This window comes from Brassica napus, chromosome C3 (assembly GCF_020379485.1).
Source record: "Brassica napus cultivar Da-Ae chromosome C3, Da-Ae, whole genome shotgun sequence".
Classification (NCBI taxonomy): Eukaryota; Viridiplantae; Streptophyta; class Magnoliopsida; order Brassicales; family Brassicaceae; genus Brassica; species Brassica napus.
This window is the reverse complement of record NC_063446.1, coordinates 26,216,485-26,227,036: the sequence shown is the minus strand read 5'-3', so window position 1 is coordinate 26,227,036 and position 10,552 is coordinate 26,216,485. Positions and strand designations below refer to the sequence as shown.

General features: G+C 36.8%; 2 protein-coding genes across 3 annotated transcripts; both read left to right on the top strand.

Moving 5' to 3' along the window:
* Nucleotides 1-263: 263 nt before the first annotated feature.
* Nucleotides 264-2,956, top strand: LOC106401812 (reticulocyte-binding protein homolog 2a). 2 transcript variants are annotated; one of them, XM_013842412.3, is made up of 3 exons: nt 264-525; nt 743-1,657; nt 1,732-2,956. In XM_013842412.3, the coding sequence occupies exons 2-3, from the start codon at nt 752-754 to the stop codon at nt 2,779-2,781; spliced, it is 1,956 nt and encodes a 651-aa protein (XP_013697866.1). In that variant the 5' UTR covers nt 264-525; nt 743-751; the 3' UTR covers nt 2,782-2,956. The 2 variants fall into 2 exon arrangements, with proteins under 2 accessions (XP_013697866.1, XP_013697865.1); XM_013842411.3 differs by having other exon boundaries at nt 315-525; nt 690-1,657.
* Nucleotides 2,957-5,048: 2,092 nt separating this feature from the next.
* On the top strand, nt 5,049-7,707 carry LOC106401877 (homogentisate solanesyltransferase, chloroplastic-like). Its single transcript, XM_013842488.3, has 10 exons — nt 5,049-5,337; nt 5,747-5,868; nt 5,953-6,099; nt 6,233-6,458; nt 6,578-6,651; nt 6,720-6,812; nt 6,899-7,016; nt 7,116-7,178; nt 7,332-7,364; nt 7,473-7,707. The coding sequence occupies exons 1-10, from the start codon at nt 5,128-5,130 to the stop codon at nt 7,545-7,547; spliced, it is 1,161 nt and encodes a 386-aa protein (XP_013697942.1). The 5' UTR covers nt 5,049-5,127; the 3' UTR covers nt 7,548-7,707.
* The last annotated feature ends 2,845 nt before the right edge of the window (nt 7,708-10,552 follow it).

The window sequence follows — 10,552 nt, the reverse complement described above, 5'->3', positions numbered from 1 at the left end:
ACTAAGGATTGGGTCTTGGAATACAATCAGATGTGCATCCTTCATTGCTCAGAGTGTTAGGAACTTAGGTCTCAATCAGTCTTATGTAGCTGCTGGTCATCCAAGATGGTTGGATCATATCTATGCGAATGACAGAAGTGCATCTGGTGGTAACTAATTAGTTTGCTGATTTTTTGGTATCCGCCTTTGTAGGCGTGGATGTGTAGTTGGATGAGTCTTTCTAACCCTTTTTTTGTAGTGATTGTGAAGCAAGTTGTGTTGTTTGGCTCTGTTGTTGTATGGAATCAATTTAGTATATGTATGATTTCAATTTGGGAAAAGAAAAAAAAAAGAAGAGACGACCAAAACAAAGTTGTGGTGAAAGAAAAAGAGACCGATTATTGCGCCAAAACCAAAGGTGTGTCCTCCCTCTCCCTCTCCATCTCCATCTCCATCTCCCCCTCTTCATCTTGATTCCCCTTACAGCCTCTCTACTCCTTCCCGCTGCGATCTCCTCACCGTCTCTTTCCAGCACCAATCCTAACGGTAAAGTTTGCCTTTTTAATCAATCCATCAGTTGAATTCGCTTGTAACGTGACTCAATTCCCAAACTTTCTGGATCCTGATGGTTCCTGTTGATCGAATCCAAGTCTGAATCGATCTCTCTTTCTAGGAAAAATTCAATAAAGTCTAGACCTTTTTGATCGTAGGGTGCTTAATTGAGAGCTCTTCATCTCTCTCTGTGTGTTTCATTCATCTGCAGAACACATCAATGGATCCACCAGTCTCGGATCTCGACAAAATCGACGACCAGAAAGAAAAAGCCGGACCTTCTTTCCACTGCCACCTCTACGACACGGAGCTAGTCCACAAGATGGCTCAAACCCTCCTCCCCGGACTAGCCACCGCCTGCGTAGACAACACGACCGGAGACATCTTCCGCAGCCCAGGCTCCGTAGCCGCCGACATCCGCAAAGAGATGATCGAGTACCTAACTAACAGAAGCCAAACCTTCGTCGCCGAGCACATAGTCGCTTCAGACACCGACTCTTCTCACCATCCTTTTGACATAGTCTCCGACTTCATCGACGACTTCGCAACTTCCAAGAGGAACCTCTTCAGCCGCGTCTCCGGGTGGCTCCTTAGCGAGAGGAGAGAAGACAACGTCGACGATTTCGCTCAGGAGATGGAGATTAGTGGGTTTTGGTTAACTGATCATAGGCAAGGACTCGCGGAGACGCTGCTTAAGAACGTGGACTTTAAAAACGGTTATCACTGCGAGATGAGGTTTCAGACCGAAGGGGAACTCGCTGAGCATGTCTTGACGTGTGGTTATAGGACGATGAATTGCGAGAATGAAGGTTGTAATGCTGTCTTCTGCAAGAGACAGATGGAGAATCATGATTCTGTTTGCCCGTTTAAGATGATACAGTGTGAGCAGAGCTGTGATGAGAGTATCATGAGGCGTGAGATGGATAGGCATTGTATTACTGTGTGTCCTATGAAACTTGTGAACTGTGCGTTTCGTGCTGTTGGTTGTTTGGATGATGTGCGTCAGTGTGAGATTCAGCAGCATCAGTTGGATAATGTGGGGTCTCATTTGGTGTGTGTTCTTAAGAGTATCTACAAGGAAGCTTCTCTGGATGATCTCAAACCTCGAGCTGAGCAGATACAGCAGGTGAGATATCAGCATAATACATTTAGCTTAAACATGAATTTTTGTTGCTTAAGACTTTTTGTGGTGTGTTGCAGTTGTCTACAAGGTTATCTGAAGCTCGGAATGCAAGATCGCTGACCAATCTCGTGAAGGAGATTGATGCAAAGCTGGGGCCTTTAGAGATCAAAACAAAGAGTATTGATAAAACCAAAAATGCGGAGAAGAAAGGTTTAGAAGAAGCTGAGATCAAAGGAAAGTCAGAGACAGCTGAAGTGGTTTTAAGAGAAGCAGAGCTTTTAGTAGATGATGTGAAGAAAGTTTCTGAAGCTGAGATAGCAGAGAATGTTAATGAAGAAGGGGAATTAAAAGCTCAAAAGCTTTTGGAGATAGGCGAGTTTATCAAAGAAGGGGATAACAGCTCTGGAGCTGATTTGTCAGAGAGAACTGAGACGAAAGCTCCAGAAGTTGTGGTGATGGATGAAGATAGAGAGGAGGATGAGAGTGGAGAGACAAAACAGTCGATAACAAATGGAACCAGAGGTTTAGAGACTGAAGTCAATGAGGTGATTGATGAAGAGGATAGAGAGACAAAGAAATCAGATGAACCCTCAAAAATAGTCATGGACAAGGAGGAGAATGAAGAGGGAGCAGAGACAATCAACGTAAGTGCTCGTGCTTCTGCTGAAGATAGAGAGGAGGAAGAGAGTGCTGAGACAAAACAGTCAAGAGCAAATGAAACCAGAGGTTTAGAGCAAGAGAATAGAGAGACAAAGAAATCAGATGAACCCTCAAGAATAGTCATGGAGAAGGAAGAGAATGAAGAGGGAGCAGAGACAATCAACTTAAGTGCTTGTGCTTCTGTTGAAGAAAGAGAGGAGGAAGAGAGTGCTGAGACAAAACAGTCGAAAACAAATGAAACCAGAGGTTTAGAGACTGAAGTCAATGAAGAGAATAGAGAGACAAAGAAATCAGATGAAACCAAAAGCGAAGCACTCTCAAGAATAGTTATGGAGAAGGAGGAGAATGAAGAGGGAGCAGAGACAATCAACTCAAGTGCTACTGCTTCTGATGAAGCTGAAGCGTTGTCAAAGAGCTCAGAAGGTTTTTCTAAAGCACAAGCTGAAAGCGAACCAAATCTTGCTTGACATCTTTTGTTAAGAGACAAAACTTAACATGGTGTGTGTGTGTTTCCCTTATGTTTTGTCTGTCTGAAAATATTAACCTCGGTGAATGCTATTTGAATTATCAGATGTAATCCAGTTTTGTATTTACTTAACTGATTCTTTTTACATACTTCATCAGTTGACCATGGTTTCAGCTTTTGTTCAATGTCTAATTTCTAAGCCAAATGAACAAAAAAATCGGATAATCTACAAAATAAAGTGATAAACAGAACCAGAAAGATGGAGGACAGTGGACACAAATACTTAAGAGCACCATTAATGCAGTAGCTTAGGGGAGTGCTTAGTGATTTTCGGATTTAAAAAAAAGAAAATAATGTATTAAGGGAAGCGGCGGTGCTTAATTAAGCTGCACAAGCGACGGTGCTTAATTATGCCTTCTTCTCTCCGAATCTCTCTCTCTCAACAGACATCTCTCTCTTGACGGACAACACCATTCAAACAAGGTGGCTTTGCAGCTTGTTGCCGTCGCATGTCCAGGTTCGTTGAACTTATTCAATTCCATAAACCTCGATTCCTTCTCCTTCTCCTACCCAACCAAACCCTCTCATCGTTCGCCTTCAGATCAGCCATAGAGGATGAGGTAATCGTTCTTATTTTCTTTATACAGCTATGTTTTCCGCCAGAGATTGTAAATGAGAACTTGGGAAAAAAATCTAAACTTTGGTTCTTAATATTCGACCTCGGTTCAAGATCTGATGCTTTATATGTTAATCGATTCTCATGAAAGTTAGCTTATTGGTTTTGCTGCTTGCGTGTGGTGTGTTCAATATGGTAGAGTTAGATTAGGAATCAAAAGGCAAAACAGATATGGAATCTTTGAATCCTAGAGACGTTTTTGTACATTGGAATCGCAAGGGAATAAAAGATGATGCTTTGATTTCGAAGTGTATCTCTGTTTCGAAATGGTAGAGTTAGATTAGGAATAAAAGATGATGCTTTGATGTGTGATTACCTCCTACCACATCGAGAAGTATGGTTGTTTAATCTTTTGCTTAAGATTCATAATAATGTATCTAAATGTTGGGATGATCTTTTTCTCTTTCTCTGTGAAAAAAAAAAAGAAAACTTGAAGAAACCTCCTCCGTCGTCATGAATCTGTAATGGTAACGACTAAGCTTGACGACTGCATTATCAAGAATCTGAAGGTGAAATCAAGTTATCAACGAGAGGGAGGCGACATTGTTGCTAAATAAAGTAAGGGAAGGTGTATAAATCACTTGTTTCCTGTCTCTGAAGAAGCTTATGTTTGTGTTTCCTGTCTTCGTTTATGATGAATCTAAATGCTTATGTTTGTGTTTCGGGTCAGAGTGGAGCATTGGGAGTGGAAGAATCACGGACTAGCGTTTGATCTCTCTGGTCTTCTCGATGTGGGACTGAACCGTTTGATGTAGTGTTGTGTCCTATTGTGTTGTGGTAAAAGCCCAAGATTAATCTTTTTGTTTTTGTTTTGTGGCCTGAGATGTGTATTAAAACATTGTCTTGTGTCCTTTGTTTCACAGCAATACATGGACTAGAGCAATAATGGCACAGTACATGCCACTGGACAACCAACCCGAGGTTCCAAACCACGTGAATGATGAGCGTGTCTGAGTGAGCGGAATGATGATCCATCTATTTATTCCTCGTTAAGGGCTCAAGGTGACATGTTCTTTTAACCGTTATGGCCCTTGATGCCTTTGTATCTCTGTAACTCCTTTACTAAATAGTGTGTTTGCTGAAACTTGATGTCTTTTACTTTAAATGGCTTATACTTTTTTTACTCGAATGTCTTTTACTTATGTTCATGGGACTTATGTAATAGGGAAAACTTGATTTAGATTTGGAGATTTAGAAAAGAAAGATGATAGAATCTAAAGTTTAGTTTGTTGGTTTTGTTTTTCAAGATTAGTCTTCCTGGCAAACATCCGATTCTTGTGAAAGTGGTTCTCTCTTTTAGTGCTTTAATTTGATAAATTTTATTTAAAATAAAACAATGTTTAATATTTTATTTTATTAAGCACCCTAAAATAAGCACTTTGCATTGAAGGTGCAAAATATAAAAGTTTCTTAATCAAATGCTTAACACATATTTAATACTAAAAAAATGATTAAGCACCCCATGGATAATGTTGCTCTAAGACTCCAGATGGGTCAAGTCTTCTTTTATTTATGAAAAATTAAGAGTTTTAGGCTATTACAGATAGATATTAAGAATATAGGGACCCGGATTGCAAAATTCAATCTAAGAAGGAAAAAAAAAAACTTGGTCCGTTGGTGGTGCAAGAGCCAAGTAGCAGGAGCAAAGAGTTTGTGTGGCTAGTGTCATCAATGGAGCTCTCGATCTCGCAATCGCCACGTCTTCGATTCTCGTCTGCATCGCCTCGTTTCTCAGCAGCTTCTCATCATCATCATCGAACCTCTGTGCATTTAACTGGGAAGCTTCTAATCCGTTCTAAAGATGCTGCCTTTACGAGCTTATCAAGTTCGTGTATGCGGTTGAAACTTGTTTCAACTAATTATAGAAAAATCTCGATCCGGGTATGGTTCCATTCTCTGTTTAACTTCGGTTCACAAGCATCTTAGCCGTTGCGTTGACTATTAGTCAATAAAGTTCAAACCTTTCTAGCATTTGTTCTGTTCCAATGGGGAATGTCTTCAACTCATTTGAACAATGTCTTATGTCGCAGTGTTAATTTCTATACTATTATTTAGATTTGATCAATGTTCAAAAAAATCACTACACACAGGTTAGGCACGGACCTTATAGAAGATTATTGTTTAGGCGGATGTCTATACCAATTTTTTTAGTTAAATCGTTCTAGAAATGTCGTGTTTCGTTTAGATCTAATTTGCCGACTAGGCACCAGTTTTTTAGAACACTGGTTTTGATTAATGTTTGCTTGTGTGTTTCTTTTCAATGGTACTCACAAGCTTTAGATACTACCAGGCATGTTCTCAGGTCGGTGCTGCTGGTTCCGATCCAGTTCTGGATAGAATCTCGCGTTTCCAGAACGCTTGCTGGAGATTTCTTAGGCCACATACGATCCGTGGAACAGCTTTAGGATCAACGTTAGTATATGTTTGCATACTGATTTTATTGAAAAAGGCTCTATATTTCATTTTGATTGAGTGTTGAAATTTTTTTGATGGCAGTGCCTTGGTGGCAAGAGCTTTGATAGAGAACACTCATCTCATCAAATGGAGTCTAGTACTAAAGGCACTTTCAGGTCTTCTTGCTCTTATATGTGGAAATGGTTATATTGTTGGCATCAATCAGATCTACGACATTGGTATTGACAAGTATGTGTCACCATTTGATGTACATTGGTCACTACTATTATCTAATGCAGCATCACTATGAAGCATCTTGTGTGCATATGAGTTGAATGCATATGATTAGTGTATCATCTAACTCATTTTTTTTGTGTTGCAGAGTGAACAAACCATACTTGCCAATAGCAGCAGGAGATCTCTCAGTGCAGTCTGCGTGGCTGTTAGTGATCTTTTTCGCAATTGCAGGGCTATTAGTTGTCGGATTCAACTTTGGTCCATTCATTACAAGCCTATACTCTCTTGGCCTCTTTCTTGGGACAATCTATTCTGTTCCACCATTAAGAATGAAACGATTTCCGGTTGCAGCGTTTCTCATTATCGCCACGGTAGGGGGGGGGGGGGGCTGTCTTATCCTTCTGTATCTTAATGATTCTACTACTAGTGGCTTGTGAACTTTGAAATTTCATTTAGTAACATGTCTTGTGTATCGATGTTTCCTTGTCAGGTACGAGGTTTCCTTCTTAATTTTGGTGTGTACCATGCTACAAGAGCTGCCCTTGGACTTTCGTTTCAGTGGAGGTTAGTCTTCATATAATATAATGGAGCATACATATATGTTACTCAATTTTCTATTGGGGATTTTGCAGTGCACCTGTGGCTTTCATAACGTCTTTTGTGACACTGTTCGCACTGGTCATTGCTATTACAAAAGATCTTCCTGATGTTGAAGGAGATCGCAAGTAAGTATAGCATTTTTCTTTACGGCCTTTCTTCAAAGCATGTTTGGTTAATCAAGCATGTTCCTTTGGATTTGATTTTGGAATAGGTTCCAAATATCAACGCTAGCAACAAAGCTTGGAGTTAGGAACATTGCATTCCTAGGTTCTGGACTTTTGCTAGTGAACTATATTTCTGCCATATCACTAGCTTTCTACATGCCTCAGGTAATAATAATCTGTCTGTTTCCACTTTTTTTTTGGGGTGTAATACTATCACTTGCTTAGTACGCAGCTTAATCCCATCCATCTTTTAACATTTGACAGGTTTTCAGAGGTAGCTTGATGATTCCTGCACATATGATCTTGGCTTCATGCTTGATTTTCCAGGTAATGCATCCCAAGATCACTCTTATATATATCTTACAAAGTAATGGTCAAGCTGAGATAATGTCAACTCCATATACATCAATCTCATCAGCTTATATATCTTGCAGTGTAATCTACTCTTTATAATATCACTGATGTTGGTTCTTTTTGTAGACATGGGTACTAGAAAAAGCAAACTACACAAAGGTAAAACATCAATTCCTTGTCACAAAATGATTTTAGAAGAAGATGATAATGATCAATGGAGTTGTAGCTAATGGAGTATAGAATTATTATTTTTAATTATTATTGCAGGAAGCTATTGCAGGATATTACCGGTTTATATGGAATCTTTTCTACGCAGAGTATCTGTTATTCCCCTTCTTCTAGCTTTTATGGTGAACACTTACAGTTTTCTTTGTATCTCTCTCTCTCTCTTCTTCTTTGTTGCTTGGAGTCGAAATCAGTTTGTTCATGTACATACTAAGAGGATACTTGTCCCTTTTTGAAATCTTGCAATAATAATTAACCAATACCAGTATGCAAAACATTGGTTAGCTTAAATCGTAAAAGAAAGAATAAATCAAAATATTTTGAACTCATGAATAGTTGTAGAATGGGTTTAGGATTATCATGAACATTGGTTAGCTGCAAATGTTCATGATTTCAAAATATGCCAGTGATAATTTTGTAAATATCTAGCTTTTCCTAAAAATAAAATTACCACAGAATACTGAGATATTAATTGGGAAATATTGTTCTCATGATTTTAACTTTGAAAAATATATTGTGAATTACCCTAAAATATAAGGATAACTGGGAAAATACTCTTAAATACTAGTATGTTCTTAAATGTATTAGAATATAGGTTGACATCAATTTTTCCTATGTATTACTAGCACCAACACCTAGTACACTTAAGACTTTTTTTCACAACAATTCAATTCACAATAACAATCGGTGAATGGATTATACATAGGTTTTCAGGGTTTTCAGACAATTGTTACTGAAAACTATGAACCAAGATTTAACAAACCAATGATAGAATAGATCAAACAAACTGTTTTTCTATTGGTCCAAACAGAGGACTTGATCTTTTTTGGTCTGAGATTAGTCCAACAATTATACAGGAAGTACAAACTTTTTTCGAAGCTGATTTTCTGGACAACCAGCATAACCACTTGAACATCTGCCTGATCCCAGATATATCTCCTCCAATCTCAATGACTGATTCCAGACTGAAAGCAATTTATGTACTGTCAGTTATGAAATCATTTCCAAGATTTGGTTAGCAGATGTGTGTATAGCTGTGGAATGAAGGCCCATGATAGGGTGGCAACAAAATTTCTATGAAATTTAATTTAATTAATTATGTATTTTTATTTAATCTGAAAATTTCAGTCTATAATTGATTAATTGATATCAGTTTAAAAAGAAACAAATCATAAATACTAAAATATTTAAAAGCAACATGATCTAATATATATTGTATACTAGGGTCGGACCCCCCCCCCCCTACGGGCGGGTAAACAAATGAAAATAAAATAAAAATATATTTTAAATTTTGATAAAAATTTTAGTTTACTTTTAATTAAAATTTCCTCTATTTTATTACATATTTTACTATTTATTTTTCTTTTAGAAATTATATATTTGTTACTATATTAAAACAAATATATCAATTTTACTGTGTTCACAATATTTACTTTTTTCATATTTAATAGATTTTTAATATACTTCTTCTTAAATTTTATAATTCTAACAATTAGAATAAGAAAAGCCAATTTATTATCTTTTTCTTTAAGAAATAAGCAAGTAGCATAAAATATGATATGAATTGTTGTTTTCTAATATTTATAAATAACATTTTATATTATATATTTATGAATTATTATATTCGAGAAAAAGTATTTTATGTTATTTTTATGTTTCTTAAAACTTACATCAACAAAAAAATGAAAAAAAAGAATTCTCTAATTGTTTTCCTTTTTTTTTCCCAGCTAAAAGATTTTATTAATTATTGTTAGCACGAATATTGTTGTACAAAAAAACTGGACAAGATCTAGGCTAGACTAATAAAAATAGAAAACCATAAACTATTTGATGTTTTGTTGGCTATGAAGATTAATAGTCATTGCAAAAGCAATATCAATAGAAAACCATAAACTATTTGATGTTTTATTTTGATATCCACAGATTGTTCGTCCAAAACGGTTGCCAGAGGTCCTGAAAGAAACAAATTAAATAATTAATAATGATCAATCTATCTATATATATAAAGTTGACTTTTTCCATTCTTATGACATGTGGAAGGGGGGTTTGTTGACATGTGTCCTCATGTTTTTTTTTTGTATTTAAATTCTTATTCTTTTAAATTGTTGCAATTTTCTCCATCAATTTCTAATTGTGTACTATCTAATACTTCTCACACTTATTGGTCTCTAAAATTCAAGAAATAAATAAAATAATATAAATATATTTTAAATATTTAATTTATTCACACCTAAAAATAGCAAGACTTTTCATCATTTTATTATTTTTACTAATTTTTATTATTTCATTTACAAATTATATTTATTTCATTATTAGTATCATAAGATAATCAAATTAAGAATAAGAAACTAGACAACCAACACATAAACTAAGAAAGCGGGCCAAAGGGAGAATAATAATCGAAAGGCCAAAGCCACCAAAAAACAGGAAAATATATGCCTAAAACACCGGAATCACAACCAGTAGCTAAAAAGTAAGAAACACCTCACAAACTAAACAAGAACATACAAGACGACATCCAACTGAAAAACCACAAAGCTCTGGATAGAAGGGACCAAAGCTCCAAGAGACTAACTCCGCACACCTATACCAAGGAAAACATGGAAAGAAAAGAAACAACTTGAGAGAGAGAGAATGGAAGACAACCACCAAAAATCAGAGACTAAACTTGAGATCAGAAATAACCTTCCAAGCCCACGTAGCATACACGAACGAAAACATTATCCAAATCTCGAGTGGCAAACATGGTGAAAGGGAGAGCCACCAGAGATGCGATGAAAGCTGCAAAGAGATGCAAGAATAGAGAGGGAAAGGGAGACATAGCGAAATCAGAAAACTATGGAGCCGTCCTCAAGCTATGAAATAGAGCAAAAACTAGATCTTGAAAACCAAAACGAGCAGAGACTATTGACGGTAAGCCAACGACGAGGAATACAAAATCAAAGACGAATAAACTCTGACCCAACCAAAGAGATGCAGTTCCTAACATCAGCTGAAATCTAAGGAAGAAGAGGAGCAATCAATATTGACTGGAACAACCTGCAATGCCGTGAGAAGCAACCGAACAACTGAAAACTCATAAACCCGTTCTGCAACAAATACCATATAATCTCATAGGTGAA

What these genes read in the sequence shown, in the direction of transcription:
- LOC106401812 (XM_013842412.3), top strand. Translation starts at nt 752, where the DNA reads ATGGATCCACCAGTCTCGGATCTCGACAAAATCGACGACCAGAAAGAA. An exon ending in GAGCTGAGCAGATACAGCAG is followed by an intron (nt 1,658 to 1,731) that starts GTGAGATATCAG and finishes GGTGTGTTGCAG; the next exon opens with TTGTCTACAAGGTTATCTGA.
- LOC106401877 (XM_013842488.3), top strand. Translation starts at nt 5,128, where the DNA reads ATGGAGCTCTCGATCTCGCAATCGCCACGTCTTCGATTCTCGTCTGCA. An exon ending in TAGCTTTCTACATGCCTCAG is followed by an intron (nt 7,017 to 7,115) that starts GTAATAATAATC and finishes AACATTTGACAG; the next exon opens with GTTTTCAGAGGTAGCTTGAT. An exon ending in CTTCATGCTTGATTTTCCAG is followed by an intron (nt 7,179 to 7,331) that starts GTAATGCATCCC and finishes TTCTTTTTGTAG; the next exon opens with ACATGGGTACTAGAAAAAGC.